Below are 25,498 nucleotides of genomic sequence, written 5' to 3' on the forward strand. Positions count from 1 at the left end.
AATAAAAATAGTAAAACATTAATTACATTACAGGAAATACTAAAAAATACAGTAAACTTTGCAGTTTGTAGGTTCTGTAAGAAGAATGGTTTTAGTGCTGTATTAGTTACTATTGAAACTCAAACAGTACTAGCTCCTTAATCTACAGTGGCACTGTATATACATGTCAGGATTTGCAGTTTGAGTTGTACTGGTCATTAAGACAGGTAACATTCAATGAAGTTGAGATAAAACATCAGCTATCACAATAACAAATGTATAAAATTCCCTGAAAAATTGCACAGAAGCCAACAGTGGCTGCTAATACCAGATAAAGCAAGAGAGAGGAAATGTGTCTGCCCTAACAGCGTGGCAGCGACTGCCAGCTGAGAGTCTACGTTGGACTTGCTCTCACAAGAATCCCAAGTCTGTCTGTCTGTCCGTCACAGGGGTTAGTTTTAAGTCCAGACAGAATTGTTCTAGCCCATTCCTGCCAAGGACTTCTGAACTGCTCTAGAAAATGTCTCCCTTTTCACAGCAGTAATGCACCACGAACTCAGCATCTTGTATGAAAGTACATTAAAATAGTTTACAGAGGACAAAAACACACCCAATACTCATGAAGGTTTTCTTCCCCTCCTTTTCCCCTCAATATGAAGGCTACTCTGCTTTTGTCCCCCTCCCGCCTTCCCCCCCCTCAAATAAGCAGATGCAATCAAGGAGAAATTTATTTTGAACCAATTCTGCAAAACAGTTCAACAATGCCATACTTTATAAAAATACTTAGTTACATAATTAAACTTATTACTATTTATATAAAAAGTGTGAATGTGAATTTTAAACTCTGTTAGGGTAAGAACCACATCAAGGTCTTCAGGTGAAACAAATACATTTTCATAAACATACAAACTCTTTTGGAGAAGTCTTATAATACACAACCATTTACAATGAACACGTTCATTAAGTTAGTGTTTTATTCCTTTACTATACAAGTGTTATTACAATGAACTGTTCCATTCAGTAATTAAAAATCCAAACAATGCCAATGTCATTTTTGGCATTTTTTGTTATAACTGTATTAATACATGAACTCATATGATTGTGTTATTCATTTTAAAATATTTAGAAAAATTAAAATTCCATTGTATTTTTTGGGTTTTTTGATTTTTTTGTGTGTGTGTGTGTGGTTTTTTTATTTTTGTTTTTCTTACATAAAGCCCTTTTAAAATTTGATAACCACAGATGTATAGGTGATGAGCGATGATGAGGGAAAATGAAAAATGATGGCACTGTTCTTACAAAGATCTGTTTGGTAGCTGGATTCAATGTAGTGTAAACCCATGAAGAATGTTAAGTTTAGTACCAGAACTACATTACCAGCTTTTCTGGAATTCATTTGTTGGATAGCTTTACAATGATAATATGAATTCCAACCTGGTACCTAAGTAATAGTTTAGTGTTTCAAAATGAAAGTACATAAGCTTGATCAGAAATTCAAGAACCTCACGCAAATTGTTGAGTAAAAGACATGATGTTATTGCTTGATATGTCAGTAGCCAAAGAAAATAAATCTAGATGTAGTGTTAGCTGGGCTGAATGCCAGCAAATTTCAATGTCGCTATATTCGGACAATATTAAATATATTTTATCCCTTTAGTTTTTAAACTTTCACATTTTCTTGTGTTTATTTTCAGTTAAATAATTCTGTAGGAAGGGCAGAAGTGGGAAGAGCAACTGTGTGTAAGTGTGTCTTAATAGTCAAGAAAAGCAAAAGTGCAATCAAATCCCTGAACTAGTGACAGCTAGCATTTACGGCACCCACCCTTGCTAACACATATAAGCCACATACAACAGTACCAAACCTGTCTCTGAAAAAGAACTAAAAAGTGGCCATTTACCAGCTTCAGTCTTGCTTTCCTGGTGAGCTTTGTTCAGGTAGTTTTCCCATACAAAAGCTCGCTGTTGGATTGGAGCTTAAAAGATTAAAGGCTTTCCCCCCGATTGTATTACATAGCTTCAAGTTCAAATATCATCATACTTTATCAACACAATTTTATAAAATATTACCTCATTTTCTAGTTACCTTCATTATTCTTAATTAGCTATGCAGAAAGAGAAAAAGAAAAATCTCTCATGCTACTTTCCAGTTATATTAATACAAGTATTAACACAGTGCATTATGCTCTCTAATTTCACTATTGAGGTCTACCATTTAGATCAAGTTTATCACTCACTGTTCCAATTTCTCTTTTAACCTGCCTACCCTAATTAAGTCCACGCAAGAGGAAGCTTAACAATCAAGACTATATATCAAATACAGTTGTACCATCTTTTTTTTTGGGGGGGGGCACACACATGTAGTTTTGAACACAGAGTTTTACAGAACTGGAATAGAATTGCTTGGTCCCACAAAGTTCTTCTGCTTTAAAAATGTCTTACCCCAAGTTCACTAATTCCAGACAATTCCCTCTTTAGTAGAATGATTATCAAATGTTGGGAAAATAAAGGATTTGAAGCATTGTTTTTTCTGCTATTGTTCACACCAACACTCATTTTTCTACCCCGTATTTTCAGTAAGCTTCCTTTGGACCCTGAAAATAAGTTGGGAAAGAGGAAAAAAATAAAAACATGTCATTGGTAAATTATAACACTTTAAAAGTGGTTTTGTGCAACTGCATTATGAAATTCCAGTTTGCCATTAAGAGCATGCAAAGTAGCGAAGATTTTCTTTCCTTTGATTCCTTATAGACGTCAGGAATTCTTTGCAAGTCTTTTACATTTGGCAGATTTGTGCATGGTATATTGACTGTTGGCTTATAAATTGTCTCCAGGCTGGTACTGTGGTTCTGTAGCAGTAAAGTAGTCCTCCAGGAAAGACTGTATATATTCAAATGTTGGTCTCTCATCAGGGTCCTTCTTCCAACACAGTTTCATTAACTCATGGAGAGACTCTGGGCAGCCTTGTGGGCAAGGCATCCTATATCCACGTTCTACTTGTTCCAGAACTTCCCGATTCACCATCCCTAAAAGGAAAGCATTTTAGCTCTGAATGACCATTATGCAAAGAACACTTTCCCAAAGTTTTTCAAGTGCCTCTCCAGCCACAATGCATGTGAATGCACCATAACAGAACCTTTAATGAACGCACTTTATAATCAATGGATTTTTTACATTTTGCATTAAATACATTTTCTGAAAATTATTTCATTATGCTGGTAATTCCTCAATACCTGGTCCTTCTTCCATTTGTATGCTTTCTCATTTGTATACTTTCCCACTGCCTTGGGTGTGTCCTTTCAAAAAGGAGACTCAAGCACAAATACCTTCTGCCTGCCTTAGGTTCCATTCAAGGACCACTTAATTTGAAATCAGGCCAACAAAAAGACATTTTATACCTAACAGAACTGCCTTACAAATTCCAGTCACAGCAAAATATCTGACAAAATACATTACATATGTTTAGTTTCAAAAACTGGCCAAGCAGGTTCACTCTACTGATGCTCACAGTAGCCTGGGAAAATGTCAAAAGTAGAAATTTCAGGAACAGACAGATAGGAAAACGTAAGGATACCCACTAATCTGAAATGAACTATCCGTCACATTTATAAATGCTACTATCTTAAAACACTTTAAAAAATATATAATAGTTAATCTGTAAATAAAACAAAGTAGCTTTGTGAATAAAGGAACCAGTGAAGCGTGACTAAGCTTTTGTCTCTGCTTGTCAACTGCGGGCTCTGAATGAAGGCAAAAAATACAAAAGGTAACTTCAGATGCACACAATACCACAAAGAAAAGAAAAATCTATTAAATTTTCCTCTTACCTGGATATGGCACTCTCCCCTTTGTTACCAGCTCTGTCAGTAAAATTCCAAACGACCACACATCCGACTTGATTGTAAACCGACCGTACAATGCTGCTTCTGGAGCGGTCCATTTAATTGGAAATTTAGCTCCTACAAACATTGTAAAGACAGATACTCAATCTTCCCTTGCTTATGCATCATTTGCTTACACTTCAAACTATTTTAAAAAGAATACTGCACTCAAAAAATTTTTACATTTTGCTTTGTTGACAAAATTTGAGGTGTTTTGGTATTTTAATATTTCAAACTGGAAACCAGTTTCAAACTAGGGCAGCAACTACTGGCTACAATTTTTGGAAGCAGCTAAGACATCTGGGATTCTTAATTAAATATGTTTCAAAAAGTGGGATGATCTTCAAAATCTGATGAGCAACCTCTCTGGAATCTCAGCTCTCTTCAAACTGTAGCAAGTTTTACCCGAAAAAAAGCCCTAAAAATGTTTTTTGAAAACATAAGCAAACTGCCAGATAATTTTGAACATTAAAGTTTACGAAAATTGCACTTAGGCAAGGGGGACAGCTAAACATAGCTGTGAAACCACATTTATATGCATAATCTTTATTCATGTGGACAGAATACACAGACACACTCTGCTACATGTAATAGTTCTTAAGTAATTTGAAGGTAACTGGTCTTATTTACTCAGTAAATAAATCGGTCTTACCTTGTCTTGCAGTGTACTCATTGTCCTCTATTAACCTTGCTAAACCAAAGTCTGCTATTTTACACACAAGATTGTCTCCTACAAGAATGTTAGCTGCCCGGAGATCCCTGTGGATGTAGTTCATTCTTTCAATGTAAGCCATGCCATCAGCAATCTTAAAAATAAAGTTTTATTAAAAATTATTTTTCATGACTATATACATTTCTCCCAAGCATTAAGCTGTACCCCTTTATCTTAGCTCCATTCTCATTGTATAAGTATAGGAAGTATAGCATAACAAGAGCTTGTGACAGCACTGATTAGAGCGTGTCTGGCTATATCTGCTAATTGGGAACTAGACTGTTTCTTTTTGACAAATTACAAACCTACAACAGAAGATGTAAGACAGAACAGCATACAATAGCCAGAGTGTTCAATATTTACGTTTAGTTCTATCTCATATAGTTTTAAATCTCTTCTCTAAGCACAAAATACGGTTTTCTTGGTTTATACAATGTACCTGAGCAGCCATGTCGACCAGCTGTGGGAGTTTTAAGTATTTCCCTTCTCCTTCTTTAAGGAAGTCTAGCAAGCTGCCTGTAAAAGATGACACATTTTGGGGGGAAAAAAGGAAAAAACCCAAAACATTAATTTGACCTGAAAACATGAATGAGATTTTTTTTTCCTAGACATTATGATTTACACATTCATCTCCCAAAATTTGTGTTTGAAACCCCATCATTTAACAGAATACATGACTCAAAGACTACGCCTTTAGTTGACTCTGCCCTGATAACTAGTTAGTGCAAGTTTTATCCAAGTATTTTGGAATCCATTTCAATAATTCAGATAATTGAACACTAATAAAACAGACTGCCGCTTGATGATTATATGGCAATACATAAGGATTTTTCCCAGTATTCCTGGTATCAGTGCCCTTCCTAGTTGGACTTTTTTCCCCACAGTGAGATTCATAATTAAAGAACAAAAAATCTCCTATCCATTACTTAAATTTTTCTGCCAGCTCCAATTATATACTAGAGAAATGATTCTAAATTTGTTACTTTTATTTTGTTGCTTTTTCTTCCTTACAGGGGAAAACAAAAGTATCTTCCATTCTTTACAATCTATTATCTTCTCCCATTTATATAATGCAATCTTGTCCAGAACATTACAACATAAGTAGTATCTGAAATCAGTTCCAAGGACCTGCGCTCCTTTTAAGACAGTAATCTTTACACGCGTGGTAAAACTTTGTCTCTGACATAACAGCTTTCCTTACAGGCGTTATTATGCCGTACGGGTATAGGAACATGATCTCTTTCTTAAGAAACTGGTGAAGACTGGTAACTGATCAGTCCCATCACAGTCATAATTACAATGACAAAATTACAAGTGTGGCAATGGTGGGAAAAAAGCCACTGAACTGCAGATCTTGCAGTGGTTTCATGGCTGTAGCCGTGAATTAGATACCTCCGATGTGGTTTTAGTCACTTGCTGTATTTTTGCATTGAAAGTAAAAGCGTGGCAGGCCAGACCCACACTGCTGCTGCTGTTTGTTGTGTGTGTTTGCACAGACTTTTTCCCATCTTGGTTCATGAGCTCAAAGGACCGAAGAAGAGCAAAGATTTCACGCTGACCTCTAGTAACCTGTCCACATTGGAAAAAAATTTGGGTACTGTGCAGTTCTTACCCACCTCTTTTCCTTGTAAAAAGAGAAAGAAAAAGAAAAGGAAAAAACCCTGTTCTACTAACTTTCAAGTATGAACCACCAAAGAGGTTTTATGGTTTTTGGTAAAATGTGAGAATTTTTTCAAATGAAAACAGAGGCTTCCAATGGCATTTTGAATCCACAACTCGGACAAACATGCAACTACTTTTCCAAGTCTTTACTTCTGCTTTTGCAAGGTAACATCCCAGTTCCGGCTTTAATCTTTACTTTTTCTTAGGCAGAATGCTATAAAGCATTTTTTTTTCCTGATTGCCTTGCCAAAACCTGATTTCTGAACAATGAAAACTGATTTTGCATGGCAGCTTTAAGATCTGACAGAGAGACTGTCTAGTGTTATTTAGGAACAACAACAACGCAGAAGGAGCTTTTTATATTTCCTATTCCTTTCTACCTTTTCAAACTTATCCAACGCTTAAAAACCCCATCCAAACAGGAAAACTCCCCTCCCCATATTTGTAGCAGAGTACTGAACACAAGCAGCCACTGTCTTGGACTTTAACATTGTTTCTATTTCTTACCAGGACAGCAAAATTTCTCTGTGAGGTGAACAGAAGCCTGCATTTTATAAAACTGGAATAATTGACTTGAAAATCTGCTGCTTCTCAACACTAATATGCTTATGATGTTTATTTCTACATTCAGCCTAAATCTCTAAATCTCTGTTTCAGCAGCAGGGGGAAGGGGAAATGATACAGAGGAAGGGAAGAAGGATGAAAGACTGAAAACAAAGAGATAAAGGAGGGAGTCTGGAAAAAAAAACCTCAACCTTTTTAAAATTTACTATTACACTGCTCGAAAAGAAAAACTTACAAAAACCCAAACCCCAACTGATTCTTTTGCTGTGAGCACGATCTGTCTACAGGCAGGAGTATTATCATAATATTCCCAGCTATACTATCCAATTTAAATGTAACAGGCAGTACACGCTGAAAAAATGAAGAGAAAACCCCCCAATCTTGTACTTGGAAGATTAGCAAGGGTGACACAGATGTGCAAAAAAACATCATGCCTCCACCCACGATCTAAATCAGAACTGCTTCAAGTAGGTCAAGTGTTGCTCATTTTAATTTAATCAAAATTACCACTTACACTCCAGTCAGCTTAAACCTAACATTAATTAAACATTTAATTTGTTGCTGGGATCTTAAATAATCTTTTAAACGTAGTAACTTCAACCTATTGTGTCACACACCTTTTGTCATGAATTCAGTGACAATGTAGATTGGTTCCTCAGAAACAACAGCATATAGTGGAACAAGTTTGTCATGTCGTAATTTCTTCATGATCTGAGCCTCCTGCAGGAAAGCTTCTGGCATCATTGTACCAGGTTTTAGTGTCTTGATCGCCACTTTTGTGGTTCCATTCCATGTTCCTAGAGAAACAAATCAGATTTTATTCTCCCCTATAATACCGAAGAGATTTTCTACTGAAACTGTTTGCTTTTTGCTTCTGTTTTGTTAGCTAACAGTATAATTATAAATTAGAACTATATTGAATATTATTTTCACCTTTATGTGACTGATCATAATTGGTACTTTTTCTCTTCAATTCTTTATCAGATTATCTTTTCAGATCCCAATACTGATTTACTGAAAATACTATTAAGACATTCACATGAACAACCGAAAGGTGTCACATTAAGCTCTTACCCATCCATACTTCACCAAAACATCCTTGGCCCAACTTAACTTCCAGCCTCAAAGATTCTCTAGGAATTTCCCAGGCATCTTTTGCTAGTCCCTGTGTTTGCGGTTTCACAGTGGGACACACAGTTGTTAGCTTATGACACAGCCCATCGGCATGTTCTGGAAAATGGAAAAAATAAGCTTTGTCATTAAGCAGGGGTAAGACTATAACAAAAGTAACATCCTAATGTTGATAAAAAGAACTAGTCCATTTACTGTTTGTCGCAATAAAAAAGGAATTTTATAATTGTGAATTTTAAAGATAAGCTACATATGCAGTTTTTCTTCCTCATGATAGGTACAAGGTAGCATTGGGACACTAGAACTTGGGCTTACCTCTGTAGTGTTTCACCAACTTCTGTAGAGATTCAAATTGTGCTCTGGTTGTGATATAGTATCCACCATTGTCAAGTTTTCTGATTTTGTAGTGTTTCACATTATCACCTCTGACCTCATCCCAGTCACGTATGGAAAGGGAGTAAGCACCTAGGAAACAAGCCATACTTGGTTCTTCACCAAAAATTTAAAAACATACTTAATGTATCTCCCCTGCTGTCATTATACACATATATGTGTGCACACGCATATGTAAAATGTGATAGACAAAAACGCTCATTATGTCCACCTTGGTGGCACGGGGAATGAGAGAAGAGATATACATAAATATACATACCTTTAGTGGTTTCACTCTCTCTTACTAAGAAAATACCACGCTGGTTCCCAGGGTTTAAAAGTAGCCTTTCTGCATCCTTCCTGCCCATCTTACCAAAATACCACCTAGAAAACGTTAAAGGAAATATGTGTAAATAAAAGCTTCCTATGCTTTGGTAATCATACAAATACAAGATTTAGAAATCTCAAGCACTGACTGGACTACTAATGTCCCAAAGCAGTTACAGATCAACAACAGTAATGACATCCATATAATCAGAAGATTAAGATGACCTATTTCTATACGACTCTCATTTCTGTTGTTTGCAAAATACATGTAGAGAGGCTTCTATCTGCAAATACTATGTTATTCTGACGGTTTAACAATGGACATCAACAGTACTTAACATTGAAAGTAACACCCTCCTTCTGGTTCAGGAGTTCACAGGTCAAGCTGAATCAGATGACACACTTTGGTAGCACACTCAAAACACTGCAGCAGCTGAAACTACCTTCTCTAAGAAGTTTTGGCTATATGTTAGAAAACAGTATTTAATGCGAAGTGGGTGTGCATAAATATCATTGGATCACAGGTTCATTCAGGTTGGAAGGGGCCCTTGGGAGGTCTCTGGTCCAGCCTCCTGCTGCAAGCAGGGTCAGCTGTGAGATCAGACCTGGTTGCTCAGGGCGTTGTCCGCTCCAGTCTTGAAAACCTTGAAGGATGGACCCTGCACAGCCAACCTGGGCAACCTGTGCCCCTGTCTGGCTGTCCTCAGGATAAAAAGGTTTCTTCTTATATCCAGCTGGAACCTCTCCTGTTTCAACTTCTATTGCCTCCCGTCCTTCTCTACCTCAGTAGAGGGAGCACTTTTTTCTACTGATCATTTAAAAACAACCGCATTGTAGGTATCGTTTACTTCTCTGTGAGTAACATTCCGTCTTTGTTGCATCATTCTGATACTGAAAAGTATGCAGATGTTTTAAAACACCTGCGTTTTTTCTTGCCTTAAGTTCTTTCACAAAAGGAATTTCTTCTTTTATGCTCCCACAGTGTGCTCATCCTGATGAACAGCCTGCACACAGCTCTGTCCTAAGCCAGTGATAATTTTAAGGTCCATCTCCCAGTGAATCCCCAGACTTTGGAATAACACTTATTTCTAACTACAGTTTATTTTGATTGTGTGCCTCAGAAGTCACAAAGTGATGCAAAGTGTAAATTTCAAACATTTTCGTTTGGCACCATCATAGCATCAAGCAAATCTGGCTTCATGAGTGTTGGGAGAAGAAAAGTAGTATTGGAAACTGCTGCAGAACAATGGTTTTGTGGGTGACATATTTTGTGGGGGGAAAATATAGGTAAGGAGGGATCATTCTGTTGGCCTGTGAACAGAACGGCCTGTGCAATCACTTGGGAATTTGAAACTTATTCTTACTTTTTATTGTGTTTGCAGTTTGACTGTCTAAGTAGATGTGCAAAGTTAGAATTGGATATGAGAGTACATACACTTGAGACAATTTGGATGTAACCTATAATCTTATTGAAGCAAACTTGAACCCTAGTTAATTACTTCACATGAAAATGCCTCTTCCCCAGACTACTACAACAATTTACAAACTATATTGTAAAGGGTTATTTTATTTCATTACAGTAAAATAACAGTAGGGTTTACTTGTTCTTTTTATGAGCATTAAACATTTATATTATGGTATCATTCAAAAGGCACACGGATAATATGGATCCCATCACAAGCAGTTTGTGATATAAATGCCTTCAGCTTAGAAAAGACCACTTAAAGAAAATCCTAGCAACTGAGGGCTGTGTATTGCTTTTGCGCTTGTGACTGCAATCACAACACAAAACCGATAAACGCTATCAAAGCCCAGGGCTAACAAATGAACTCTAAAGCAAGTGAACTCTATTCCAAATGCTGTTGTGATATTTAATAAAATTAGCACTAGTTCTTTAAAATAGGTCAGTTTAAAAAAGCTTCCTCACTCATCACCCCTCACTCTCACCTCCAGTCATCACATAAACCTATGACAAATCCCATCATCCTGTTTTGCCAGTCTTTAGGAGCAATACTTTCTTTGCAGAAACACTGCATTCTTAGTTTGCAAAGGGCTATCCTTTCCATTTTACCACCACTGCAGCTGTAATGACAATATACTTCTATTGCATAGTTTAAAAAAAACCAAACCCCTCTACTTTTTTTTCAAAAAATCTGAAGTCAATAATTTTAAAAGCAGCTGAAACTCAAGGGCATAAAGTAACAGTGCGTCTTTGATGCAATCACTTTTTAATAGCAGAGAGCCAGGTGAGAGCAGCAGCAACATACTAAAGTCTCAGCTTGAGATTCAGGAAACATCTTGGAAATCGGGCACTTTTCCCAGAAGTGCAGTAGCAAACACAGAAGTGTGCAGATCATGTATCAGGGAATTGCTTATTGGCAGTACCATGCCCGTATATTGAAGCAAGAGCTGCGGAGCAGAGCTTTACATTTCTAGTACAACAAATACAATTAATCCCTTGGAACAAGGACAACCTGAAACTGTACCCCAACTCACAGTTCCCGCAGTAACTTTACGTGATTCTGTAAGTGCTCTCGGATCTTTGTAAATAAATGTAGGAAGTACTGGTACCCAAGCCAATACAATTTTCCCAAGTCATAGTTCTTAGCATGCCCAACAATTTTGTCACCAAAAAGTTGTTACAGATTAATAGATTAGCAATAACTGTCCACACAAATGTTTTTTTAGAACGTAAGATTAGGTGCTACCAAAGATACAGCTGATTTTGAATTAGGGTTTGGCAAGCAAAAATAAGGATAAAAACCTAGAGTTGATGGTGTGTGAACTCTTTATCTAAAAAACATCCATTTTTGCTTTATATGAAATACAATGCATGTCCCTCAATTCTTATCTTCATTATTGCATTCTCCCATCCTTTTTTCCTTTAGCCCTACATATAGCAAGCAGGCATAAAACGTTTGCATGAGTGTCCACCTCACACTTACTAATAATTATACCTCTGACATCATCCAAGTAGCATTGCTATCCTTTAATTAGTAGTATTATCCTAGTTTACCCTTAAATGTTACATATACTGAATTAAAGGAATAGTATCACCACAGGGCACAAAGGGTAGAATGGATAATAAGAACAGATTGACAGGATACAATGTCTTACTCTTCTGCTTGAATGGAGTCTGCAGGAGCTACATAATTGCTTGGGATGTAGCCTGTTTTTCCTGTAGCAATGGATCTTGCTTCCCACCAGTCTCCCTCCCTGCAATGAAACATCAGTTATCTCTTTCACATATAAACAATACATCATTCCCTAGCACCTATAACATCCTCACATATGAAAGGGAGGTTAAATTTAGGTAACGTGTTATTTTAAGTATGAAGGCATCTAAAATAGTTCGTGCTGCACCTAAATATATTTTTCTTTTCATTGTAAGCAACACGAGTGCCTCTTAGTGGAATTTTGCATTTTAAAGATTTAAGGTTGGGTTTTTTTTTTAAATGTAAAAGGAATTTATCAATATATGCAAAATGCAAACCTACAACAAAACATTTTACGGCAGAGATGTGTAAATAAACTTCCCAGTTCTCTAGTCTTCATGTGCCTCTCCCACATCATTCTGCCTGTATGCTCACAGTGAGCAATAAAGGAAGCAGGAAGTCAGCTAACAAAATTAGAGAACTGGACAAATGAAAACTGCTACATGTATGAATTAGAACTATTACTGCAGCCAAAAGCTGCGTGTAAAGAAATCTCCAAGATGAACAGATTATCTACTTTTCACCAGACTTCTAGAAATCAGGCTCTAATACTGTAATGCTGCTGCAATTGAACTAGAACATCAAACTACTCATAAACTATCTGAGCATGGATTTACTGCGGAGGCCAGCTAGACGCACTTCCACAGCAAGATGTCCCTGCCTACAGGCAGTGCGCTTGCCTCCAGCAGTGCAGTGCTGCCGGCTGCGCCCACCTCCCTGTGAGATACGGAAACCTGTCAGAGAGAACCTGCCAGGCGCAGAGCCTGGGATGGGACAGTATGTGTCTCCACCTCTGCTGCCCCGAAGCGGGTAGCTGTGCCTCGCTGAGGCAGGGAGTGGAAGGATGCCACCCAGCCAACTGAGGAGAAGCTTGGGGCTGCCCCAGTCACTACAGTTCTACATCTACACCCAAACCCTGACCTCAGCCTGAAGGTTATTGTCTTACCAGTATCAGTATTTTAACCCCATGCTTGTTGAACATTGCATTCGGGGGGGGGGGGGGGGAATCAACCTACTCTTCACTGAAATAGGATACACAGATTTCAAGAAGAGCTGAGGATCTATTTATTCCCAACAACAACCAAATGAAGTCTGTGAATGAGAACACTTACGTGTTATTTATTATCTGGAACCGTTCACCTTTCTTAAATGAAAGGTCATCTGTAGTTCTAGCTTCATAATCATATAAGGCCACAAATACAGTAACACCACCTTAGGAAAAAGAAAAAAAAAAACCCATATGATATAGCAGTAATGTTGCAACACTTGATTTAAGGACTTGTCTGTGAAACAACTCATCAATTTTGATTTGGAAGCTACTAAACACTCTGGGTTGCATCTCATTTTGGAAACTGGATCAATAATCAGCTCATTTCTTAAGACAGAGGAAAGCCTATAAACAGACACCCTAAAAATATGCTTCCACACCACAAAAGGCAGCTAGATACATCACTGGAAGTACATTAATAATTAGAGCACTTATGTACAGAAACCTGCACAACACAGCAGCAGTAAAAAAAGCTAGCTTCTTTATTAAGCTAGCTTCTTGATAAGAAATGCAATTCTAGAAGATCCTACACCACCACAACGGTGAACCATCAGCCACTAATTTTTACAGAAGTAGTTTCCTGTTGAACTCAGCTATAAATAACCGATGTGTTCCCAACTTTCTGAGGTTACACATCAAGATCTACTCAAGGAATTGAACCAGAAATAAAAGTATTCTGTTGGGGACAAAGACATTTCTCTGCTTTAGGACTAATGATTTTTTTTAATTCCATCAAGTCTCCCCATCAGTGAAGCAGACCCTTGCTGAGGATGATCCATCAGTGCATTACGCTGGACAACAAGGACCGAGATACATCACAGGACGAGCAGCTGCACTCCACCAACCTAAGGAATTTGCGTCCCCATCCCACTTCTGGTATAGGGCACGTTGTTGAACATGTCCCACAAACAGGATACACCTGTGAGAGACGGATGGTAGGGAGGCTCCTATACTTACGGTAGGAAAACTTCTTCTATACTTAAAAGAACTAATCTATAAAACTGGGCTAAAAGAGAAAGAGGGAAAGGAGAACAGGCTATACAAGATGTACAAGCTATGAGCAAAAATAAAGAACTATGCACCATAACTAGGAGAAAGTTAAAATAGAAAACTGCAGATGGGCAATTCAGAAAGACTTTTTAAGCTCTAGAAATGCTATTTCACAGTCTAATGGACATTTAGGAAGCCTAATGGTAGTCCAAGCAATAACTTATTTTTAAACGTATATTACATCTCTAACATGCACATATAGGTACCAGGATATACATGGAAGACCACCCATCTAATTTTACATCTTACAATTAACATGACAGTGATTAGAAAGAACACATAATGCAACGGGTATTGTCTACATCTAATATTCTTTTGTAATGTACACTTTCTGATGTAAGAGCTCCTAATCACTTAGATATTTTAATTTGATTTAGAGTCTTTCTGTGATTACAGTCTTTCAGCAGGCCTCAGCTGGAAATGAATTTACAGTTCCTCCAGGAAAAACAGAACAAAAAATCCTCACAGGAGGTTAGAGTAATTGAGGGGTTTTTTTGAAGTGTGATTTATGAACTGAAAATGAATTAGAATATTCCCTAGAAGTTAACAGTTCCTAATCTAAGTTAAAAATCAACACAGTTCTACCAAGTTTTGCCTACATTACTAAGTTACTGCATTATTTTGATGACACAAACTGCTACACGGAGCATGAAAATTGTGGGGATACATACCATATTCACACAAACAGAAACCAGATGCTAAGGAAATAAACCATCCCCAGAGAGTTCTTCAGCAGATGAAGAAAATCAATACTCTCAAGTCACAATATCACAAAAGTTTTTAACTGCATATAAAGAAACTGGGAGACTCCAAGAACTTTGAAACAAACTGTACAACATCTAGAAAGATACTAACGTGGGAACAACAGAGAGATTAATTCCTCTAGACAGTGTAGCACTAGTCAAAGTAATGGATTCAAATGTAAACCATGCAATAAGAGAATTGTCAGTAATTACCAATATTTGTGTACTCTTAATTATTTTTAAAGAAAGAATTGGAAAAGCTAACATATAATCCTTGGAAAGTTTTGGTTTCAACACTTCAGCTACCATAAAACCTCTTTTTATTGTCATTCACGAGTGTTATTTATTTCACAGCAAAGAATAATAAAATACTTAAGGAGAACAGCATCAGCACAGAACATTCTAAACAAACAGATACGGCTCAAATGATTTTTGAAGTCTCTTGCAGCTGTTTTCTTTGTGAATCACTGCAAGGTGATCTAGTTTAGCTGTTCAAGCTATTTGTGGTCATAACATTTCCCTTAAAGGTTATCCTTTCATTAGGTCAGTATTCCCATCCTCTAATCTAGGACTGGTTTTGGAAAGAAGACTTTACTTTCTTGTTCAGCATGAGAATTACAGACCACTAGTGCTTACACAGCTTCGTGGAAGGCAAGAACAGCGGTCCATTTTTCTGTTTTGATTTTCAGCAATATTCTATGAATTCAAAGTATCTGATGACTGAGAATGTGTACTACAGGAACAGTGTGACTAACTCAGATTTCTTCTCCTTTTCTGCTCTAGAGGAATAAAAGATGGCTCAACTCTTTTCAGCCTCACTACAGGCCACGATGACAACCATATCATCCTTATCCAGTCCACCCGTGATGTCTGACAAGTACTACTGACACTTACGTCCTGTTTGACAAGCCCATCTATTCTCCTCTCTTGCGAAACAAAGGGCCACAGAATGTGATTCAGTGTTTTATTTGTCACAAATACAAAAAGCTTACAGGCAGATGAAGTCCATCATCTTACTCGTTCACAAAAACACTCAATTTTGATTGATCTGAAAATCGGTACTGAATGTACTAAACAGTTGCTGGTGCAATTTTTATTTAAAACAAACAAACAAACAAAAATGTGTTTGTTTGTGGATGGGCTGGTTTTAGAAAATGAGGAGGAATAATTACATATGCAGCATCATTTTACCTGATCGCAAAACGATGGGGGCGTTCACCCAAATCAGCTTGCCTGGTGATAACTGAACCCACACTGATGAGATATTAGACTCTCTTTTCATGAGAAATCTCTCCTGTTGACTCTGGTCCAAGACTTAACATGCTTAACTACCAGCAGGAACAGTGACAGGCAAGAGAACATCCCTTCTGGTCTCTGCAGCAAAGGATTTGTGGTACCTGGGGGGGGGGGCCTACATCCCTGATGTCTGGTAATGCCCAGGAGTGCCTGCACACACTGCTGGAGATTCCCACGTGAACAAAGACCAGATCTAGTAAGAAGAAATACACAGAGGTTCTTGGAGGAGATGAAGATTTGTTTAAGCACGATAAACTTTCCTTAGTGGAGCTAATGAATAAAAGAAATGCTGCCCTTGTTTCATTTCTGCAAATGTTCATCCAAAACGAGGATTCAGAGCTGGCTCAAAAATTTTGAGACAGGATAGATGCTCATTTTAATTATTTGTTTTTTAATGAATTCCCAAAAAGGGAACACGAGGTGATCATTACCCGACAACTCATATTTGATTTTCTGAATTGCTGAATGTCAAGGCCACAGTGGGTTTTCATGGATCTCAAATTTCTTGTGTTTGAAAGATTTTAAATGCCACTGTAATGAAGCAAACATTTAAGCACTATAATTGTGCTAACATTAGAGGTTTGTGGGAAAACTAGAAATAGACTAATAAGGAATTATCTACCGTGTTTTGTGAAGTGTCTGTGCAAAGCTTCTAGAATAAATTACTCTTTCCTTTCTCTCTCAAAAAAGAATGAATTACAGCTTCCTCTCAAAAATATCCAGCAAAATTAAGTGAACTACTGAGATTAGCCATGTGCACAAAATCAATGTTTATGTAATGAAGTTTTAAGAATTTGTTATAAAGGTGGGTTTATAACATTAAATATGCATATTGCTTTAAAATGCTGTATCTTCAGAGACTTTTATCTCAGCCAAGGTCTCTGCACCTTGTAAATTCTATTTTTACATTTTCAACTTTGGTTTTAATATGACCACTAACAATGAGAATTCTGCTCTTTCGTTTCACACATATTGTTCATATAGTATAGTACACAGAATATACTGCATATCTTGTTTAGCTTTATAAATGAACAGATTCAATGTTGCATTAATATAAGTAACTTACAGCTAATCAAGTAAGTCTGAAAATCAGTTTAAAATATCAGTTTCCTGAATTTGAAGTGTTTTCCATTTTGCATGTCTCTCCAAAAGTTTAAAACCATTATCCCATGTGCATCCTTTCAACAGCTTAGAACTTCTATACAATTTTATCAACTATTCCCATTACTGCCTTTAATAAGTCTTAAATTTCTCTGTGCTGTGATCCTAAACCCGCCCCCCCCAAACAAAAGCCAAAACACCCAACCCCCAAGCCCCAGTCACTAGTGAATATGGGCTGAATTATTATCTGTGCAGTAAAGATACTGAAAATCAGAAATCCCTAAAAGGCAATTTATTTTAAATTTGCAATTTATTTCTGTGTGGCAAGGGGTCATAGTATTTTTTTGAATATGACTAACAAGCTTTAATAATAATAATAGCATCATTTTATGTAACACTCACCTGTTAAAGTACTAGGATATGGACTTGGCACAGCTGAAAATGAAGATGATGCTCCTCCAAAGGGTGTCATTCCTGAGGGCCCTCCAAAAGGAGTCATGGAATGACTATTAAAATTAACTGCTGATCCCTTTATTGACGGTGACTGTGTTGCTTGGCTGGAGTCTGATCCGTAATGGCTGACGTGGGAAATAACAGGTTCTGGATTATTATCAGTTCTGTATTTCATGGCTGGACCTTTATCTTCTTTGCTTTTAATGCACCCCATGGCTGCTTCTGCGAGAATGAGAGGGAAAAATAAGTTCATCTCTATGTTGCTTCTTTTGATAGTTAACACAGAAGATACTGCAAAGGTTACTGAAAATGCTGATTTATTACTGGTTAAAAACCCAAAACAACCCCGAGCAATTGCTCCCATGTGCAGTTTATAAACTCTGATGAAAAAGTGTTCTGGAATAAAATCGAAGTCATTCCCAGACTAGAGAGCACATAATTATTTTCCCTTACAACAACACATACTAACAGCACATTTGGATTATTCTTCATCCCAGTTCCTTGGTGGACTGTAAATGGTAAAAAAGAAAAAGGAAAAAAAGAAAAAAAAAGAAGGAGTCAGGCAATAGATGAAGAAAAGACACTGAAGATTTCTACAGCAGGGTGGAAGCGGAAACAGAGGTGACAAATCCCGAGTCAATTATACAAAGCAAATCCAAAGCAATTATATGAAGAAAATGAGTGGAGCATTCCTGCTTTCTTTTTTAAGCACCTGTGCAGTAAGGTCCTGACCTGCTGGTGGTATTACAACTAATGTCTTTAAAGATGTAGAGAAGTTTGCATCCATTCCCAGCCCCCAAAATACAACTCACAAACAAACCTGGCATATTCACAGCCACAGGATAGGGTTAAGCTCTACAGTCTAACTAGAATTAGAAAAAAATTTAGAAGAGTAATTACAACATCCATAGTGGTTTAGAAACTGAACTGCACCCAGACAGGTGACAATTCATAGCCCTGATGGCCCAGGATTGCCACCAGCTCCCACTACAGGCAGACTGTGCCAGAGCTGTTTACTGGGGGGACACCTATTACCTGCTGAGGGAGGCAATCAGAGAGGACACGTGTCGCCAACAATTAAAATGACTGCGTCTTAAGAAGTCACCACCTGCCATTTATCAGGTGGTGCCAACTGATAGCAGGCATTTTCTGGCTTACCCCAGCTGGGATACAAGTCAGGAAGAAAACAGGAGTCTCTATTAGATGCAGCACTATTCTGGCATGAAAATTCCTGTATTCTTTGGGGGGAAACAAAGTTAAAAATCTACTTTAACTTCAAAAGTAAAAACCTCCACAAAAATAGGAAATCAACTGCTCCACATTCTCTAATGAATCAGTTAAAAAAAAGTAAACAGCAGCAGTCTGAAAGCATTAAACATACATCTTTTGATAACTACAACAACAGTTTAATGGACTCTTAACAATTAGGGAAACACAATGTTTCCCATTGTGTCTAACTATTTTTTTCCTTTTCAGTTCTCTTACCTTGTTAACTATTAGACACAGAAATATGGAACAAAGTAAATCTTACTAAACAAATACTGCCTTAATATAGTCACACTGAGAGAAACTAATTCCCTCTGTATAACTAACCATTACAATATTAAAGATACTGTAATTTCCTCAAGAACCGTGAATTGGAGTTCCTGGAAAGAAGGTGGTCCATAGCTGGTGAAACACCATATGAAATTTACTACTCATAAAGACTAAGAATATTTACCCTGTCAATTCAGCCCCTAATCTTGTAATGTAATATAATTACTGATGCAGAAACAAGCAGCAACAAAGTCAAATAACTGCATTTTTACAAATCTCATCTGAGAGTTTTACACAGAATAATGAACCATCACAAAAGCACACCTTATCCATTTCTTTTTTACTTCTGATACTATTATTGCCAACTTACTAATTGTGCGCAAACGACTCCAATACATGCATGAAGAATGTAATGTGTCTAAATACCTTACAAAAGACGCCTTACAATCTACAGTAGAAAAACCAGTTATTGACAATACAAGTCAATCAAACGCCCAATCACATCCTTTTAATTTCTCTACCACTGCAAATAGACACTGTAATTTGAACCACTTTTTTTTAGCCATATGGCTGCCTATTGTGAATTCTTGCCTTATTCTGAGGCCTATTTCTTTGATTCTCTTTAAAAAACTGCAAAGTTTTCTACTAGCACTGAATAGAAGTCCTTCTAATCAAAGAATCACATTTGCGAAAATGTCTTTGTTAATAGCACTGATTCCTTGCCTTTGGCTGAAAGTTAAGCATCACACACGATTTAAAAGTCCAGCACACTACTTATGTTAATAAAGTAGATTAAAAGGGAAATGTATGGACATTTGTACGATTAAGTGTTCATCATAAATATTTTTCCTCCCTTACTTCTGGCATTTGGTTAACTTGTAACAGGCTGATAAGACTTCAAGATTAAAAACAAACAAACAAACAAAAAAACAATTTACCAAGTCTGGTAAAACTGCTGGATTCTGCCCATGGTATTGCTGATTTGACCAAAAGGCTGGTGACAAGGCTACCCTCTACTGCAGTTATAACTGCTGCCACCCATATGTGCTCATCCACTTAAGCTGTGGTTAGCAGCAAGGAGTTACCATTGGGACACTTGAGTGCCACAAAGAAAAGCCCTTATTGAAGATCTGAATTAATTCTAGAGGAACAGAGTCATCCTCTCCCCTGCTTCTCCCCTCCCCAGCCACTTCACCGTCAAGGTAATCTTCTTTCAGGGGTTAAAGAGATTAACAATAGAGATTCAATCAGCACTTCAAAGAGAAAGACATTCAGAAACAAGCAGACAAAATTTAAAAGCTCTACCTTTATAACTGCATACCCACAAAACAAAATTAAGGAAACAAACTCCTTAGCTTTTAAAATGTTTTCCACATAGGTGGAAATTACTATAAAATATTGTATATGCATTTATGAGGAGGAATTAGAGGAATGAGGGGAGGGAAGATGACAAAAACCAAGAGTGAGTAGTAGGGAAGGGAAAAATGATTGCCCACCCTATGGGCGGAAAAATCCAACGACTTATTACTGTTTAGTCTTGTACTAAATTACTGGATAATGAAAAAAAAAACCCTGAGCAGCTGGTATGCAAGGTTGGATTTGATTATTCTGGTACTGCATTTGGTATCAAAAATGTATGTAACTGAAATAATTTTACAACTATTTTTATCACCCTTTGTCTAACCAGCAACAAAATATTAAGGAATACATTTGTCATAAAATTCATGGCTCTCTTTCTGAAGCACTGAACTCTTTTTAGAAATAGATACAGATGAGAAGTTCCTGTTTGCTCTGTAGAAGTCCCTCTATTCAAAGAAATGCTGGCCCAAGGTATGTTATTCACAAGCCACTGATTTCCCATTAGTTAAATCATTATTTTAGACCAGACTGGTGTCTGAAGCAAACTACTTGAGTAACTTCAGCAGCTTGTTCTTTCTTTGAAAAAAATACTCTCCTATTGGTTCTGATCAGCATGCCCAAGCGTTTGGTGGGGGGGTTAGGAGTCAGCTTGCTGGAGGTCTATCAGGAAACCATGTTCAGAAAGGCATGGACTAAAAGCACAGATGTCTTGTTCTGCTTTCTAGATGAAAACAATCCTATGTTAGAATGTTTTCAAGAAGAAATAGAAGCCCAAAATGATTACTGGAAGGACAGCTGAAGGTTAGGAGGATGGCCACAAAAATCAATAGAAGAATGAGAGTACTCCAGGAAGTACTCATCAAATGAGATTTCAGTGACATCTAACTTGACCTGGGCTTTTTGGAGAACTCATACAAAGGGCAAAAGTTCATTGTCATTCAATATTCTACAAACACCTCAGACAATGACAGAGGACCCTTAACCCCTCTGCCGAACAACAGAGCTCCAACAAAGTCAATGCTGCCCTCTTATCTTCCCAACTCGGTTTTATAGCAGAGTGCCAGATCACAAGGAAAGCTTTGTTCAACAACAATTGAGAATTGTGGCCAGTAAAGTCTTTGTGGGTTTTTTTTTCTGCTTTCCTTTCAGAAGGATGACCTACCAGCCCAAGAAAAATGAGTTTTTCCTCCAGAGCCACCATATCCTAGGATACCGACAAACGGTTCCCTCGGGGTGTCTGCAGCCTTGTCCATCCAGCCCAGAGGTGGGTGTCACAAGGGAACCACTCGTTCATCCAATGCGCCTTTGCTCTTTCCAGTTGATAGTTACAGAAGTTATCTACTCATTGGTTCCTTGGGACACAATGTTCTCAGGAGTGCTTCAAGAAAGGTCTCCTACTGGTGTGAAGGAAGATGCTAGAGCTTTCTTTGAAAGAGGTGATTTTAACTCAGGTGGATAAACTGACAATCTGTTACAGCTAGCTGCCTCAGAGCAAAGCAGTCTGCAAATGCCTCTAAACACCATATTCACTGCCCCCCCATACTCTACCCATCGGCATCAAGATTTTGAAGGCTAGATGTTAGCCTCTGAAACCCCAAGGACCAAAAGCTAGGAGAGCCTCACATTTGTTTCACTCGCTGTAATGGATTTGATAACAAAACCCATTCGCTAGAAAAAAACAAGAAAAATGAGGAGTTTCCTCTTGGGGCCCACTGGAGGCACTCTTCTGATCTTGCACTTCTGTTACGATATAGCATGTCCCCAGATATCTTCTGGAGACTTCATCATGATGTAAGGCCAGGAACGACAGCCGCACATAGCCGTTCCGACGTGCTGCAAAGGGAAAGACACTCTAGGGAGTTGTTCTCTTTTCAACCTCTAGACTAAAACAGGTACTAAAACCATCCAAGAACTAAATGCAAGAGGTAGGGCAAAAGAAAAATCACTAAGGGGAAGGGCGGGTTGTAACATTTCTTTTTCCATTCCTTTTGTTACTGAAATTGTTCATACAGCCAAAAAGAGCACATAAGTCATTTTTCACTAGGAAGAAAGAGTCAAGTTAGAAGAACAAGCAAGTCAAATCTCTTTCCAGAAGGATAAAGCAAGACTGCAAATATCCTCCTGCCTAAAAACAAAAAAAACCAACTAAAAACCAACCCCCTCATGCTACATAACAAAAAAAAATTTCATTTGAGGTTCACAAATTGCCAATAAAAAGATGAAAAAAACCTGAAGATTTCCACTGCTATTCTACCTTCACTTCTCAGTGTTAGCAAAAAAAAAAAAAAAAAATTCTGTCAAGAAAAGAAGCACCTTCACTTCTCAAATGTGAAACAAATTTCTTACAAAAAGGTCCTCAACTTTCAACTAAAGTCATGGTTTAAAGTTATTAAAATTTCATGCAATGATGAAGACAGGATATTCTGTGGAAAGTTCACTAATGGATCCATTAGCTGACAGCTGACCATTTCCTCAAACAAGTACAGAGCTGACTCCGTGTATCACCGGAGACACGTAACCTATACTGGCTTTTTGTACGCTAGGTAAACAATGCAGAGCATCTGTCAAACAGCTGGTTTCAGCTGGTGGTATCGAAAACTCATTTATTAGAAGTGACATAGACTGAAAGCCTCTTTCTGATTATCTCATTTCTAACAACCCCTTTGGCCAATACTATAACATCCAACTAATTCAGTCGATCTTTAACAGGCCACTGCTTTGGCATGAAAATATGGGTGGGCTTTCTTGTCTACAAAGCAACCCACCATGTTTGTAAAGGAAAATAAACTAAAGAATTGCCCTGTGTTCTTTGCAGAGTATATGCAATTTTTTAAAATTATGCAGTTTTTATCATGTGATATATTTATCTTTTATGAGCTGTCACAAATTCCAGTTTGCTTATTTTACCATAAACAACCCATGGCATTTTGAAGAATGATGTTCTGCTGGATTCAATTTTATAATTAGCAATAATATTAGTGTAACGAGACCTTAGAGAGTCTGTATCATTATGCATTTAAAGTGCAACTGACATGACCTTGTAATTAATGATCTAATAAGGAGCAAAAAGTGAAGATAAAGGAAGAAGCATAAAAAAAAAAAGACACTGAAGCAAGGATTTCAGTTACTAGAATTTCAATGTTTACCACATATCTTCGTGCAGCTCTACCCAGAAAAATAACTGTAAAACAGCACTATTAGACCTTAGGTTACCTATACGCTAAAAATATATTTAACAGTAAAGAAACATCCTGTTTATCACTGACTAATGCAATCTGAAATTTTTGATCCTAATGTTTCTACAGACCAAATCCTGCTTTTATCATGACTATACAAACATATTCAAGGAAAAATTCTGGGGCTGCTGTGGTAATGCTTTTGATTTCATAGAAACAGAACAAACCCCAGACTGTTTGCTAATAAAGCTACAGCTAGCAAACCCAGCGTAGCAAACAGAGGACTCTGTACAAAGAGAGAAAAAACAATGAGTATAAAATTGCTTTTCTAGTTGGACATTTTGTATTTCAGAGTTAAAAGCTGTTGGAAATACTACATATTTCTGTTCTAGTTCATGGTTTTTTACAGGAATGAGAATCTTAAATTTGCGTTAAATTAATGACTGAGACTAATCCTTCTACTGGAGGAGCTAGTTACCTGGCTGATAAGTTCACTACAACAACTGTGCTCTGAAGGAATGCCAGATCTCAAAACACTACCTGGAAAATTAGGATAACCAGGAATTGCATAAAAAAGAGTAAGGGCCTTCAATCCTTCATGTCCTTCCATGATTTCTTGACTTTTTTTTGGAATGGAAGACAAGAAGTTTGATGGAAGTGTGCTTCCTCTGAGGTTTGAACGGCTTAGATGTGGAAGACTTGCTCAGATGTATCAGACTTTGGACATCCTATCTATGAAGGACACTGAGGATTTCCAGTCCTCCAATGTGAATCCCAGATAAGTCCCAGATAAAGGCTTCTCTCCTGAAGAAACACCTACTGTCCTTGTTGGAACTAACAGGTAGGAGATGGAGCTGCCCCAGTAGGCAGTACAACCTCAATACCAATCCACACCAGGCCCTACCATCCCACTGCAAGGTCCCATTGGATGCCAGGTTACAAAGTTGAAGGAAAAATTAACTACTGCAACAGTAAGTTCTAACAAAAAAAGTGGAATTAAGGATTATCAGTGAGGCAAAGTCAGGAGAGATGTGAGCACTCTCAGTTTTCCCTCTCAGTCACAGCTTCCTTTTATCTGGACCAAACATGTAGGATCTCCTCCCACTCACTCTATTTGGACAGCTGAATCTGTAGATGTGGTCTTTCATTTTAAAGACGGGCAAAGGCTGCAGGAGCATATTGGAGACAATGATCATGGCATGGATGACACGCGGTTGGCTCTGCAAAATACACACTCACAAAACTGTGTTTATTTATAATCAGTTTCACCTACACTATCTGAGACAGTGTAGGTTTCCTTTGACCAGATGTACACAAGCATAGCAAGAAAAGGTGGCTTTTCCAATCAGACTAGTAAGTGGTCAGGAAAGATGACTAGAGGTGGAAGAAAGCAAGCCTACTGTAATTTTAAAGACTTCTCTAATCAAAGATGATCTAGTTCAGTATCCTGTCTTCAATAGTGGCCTTTGCCTCTACCCAGGAGCTCTTCCTTCACCATGGGCCTGGGCATGGATTCTGGCAACGAATAAGGTTGTCTCTTTGTAGAATGAGTAACCAGCAGGAGATGCCTTGGAAGATGAGAGAAGCAGGATGAGCACAGACTGCTCCAACCTCCACCAATCTGTAGCTCAGAAAGTCCACAGTCAGATGGAGACTAAGGACTCAGCTACAGGAAAAGTCCTACAGGTGTGACTTAGCTTATTAATTTAAACTAATGTAGTTATGTTGATGCAACATCTGCACAGGATTTGCATTCTAGTGTAAGTATGTCTTTACTTGAATTGTTTTATGCTGCCTGGTTTAAGTCAGAATAATCATAACCAAGAAAATAAAAATAGTTATTACTATAATGATACAGATTTAAACATAACTTTCTGTTCTAGACAAGGCTTCTGA

General features: G+C 37.6%; 1 protein-coding gene across 1 annotated transcript in view; it reads right to left on the reverse strand.

Annotated features, from left to right (window-relative positions):
* Positions 1-694: 694 nt before the first annotated feature.
* YES1 (YES proto-oncogene 1, Src family tyrosine kinase) overlaps positions 695-25,498 on the reverse strand; it is a 51,984-nt gene continuing 27,180 nt past the window's right edge. Inside the window, exons 2-12 of the mRNA XM_050890985.1 lie at positions 17,481-17,753; positions 12,953-13,052; positions 11,743-11,841; positions 8,579-8,682; positions 8,242-8,391; positions 7,870-8,025; positions 7,413-7,592; positions 5,009-5,085; positions 4,510-4,663; positions 3,804-3,935; positions 695-3,002 (exon numbers count right to left, since the gene is read on the reverse strand). Coding sequence (XP_050746942.1) covers positions 2,794-3,002; positions 3,804-3,935; positions 4,510-4,663; positions 5,009-5,085; positions 7,413-7,592; positions 7,870-8,025; positions 8,242-8,391; positions 8,579-8,682; positions 11,743-11,841; positions 12,953-13,052; positions 17,481-17,745 — 1,626 coding nt within the window. The 5' untranslated portion in view covers positions 17,746-17,753 and the 3' untranslated portion in view covers positions 695-2,793. The remainder of the gene's footprint in view (positions 3,003-3,803; positions 3,936-4,509; positions 4,664-5,008; positions 5,086-7,412; positions 7,593-7,869; positions 8,026-8,241; positions 8,392-8,578; positions 8,683-11,742; positions 11,842-12,952; positions 13,053-17,480; positions 17,754-25,498) is intronic.

This window comes from Gymnogyps californianus, chromosome 2 (assembly GCF_018139145.2).
Source record: "Gymnogyps californianus isolate 813 chromosome 2, ASM1813914v2, whole genome shotgun sequence".
Lineage (NCBI taxonomy): Eukaryota > Metazoa > Chordata > Aves > Accipitriformes > Cathartidae > Gymnogyps > Gymnogyps californianus.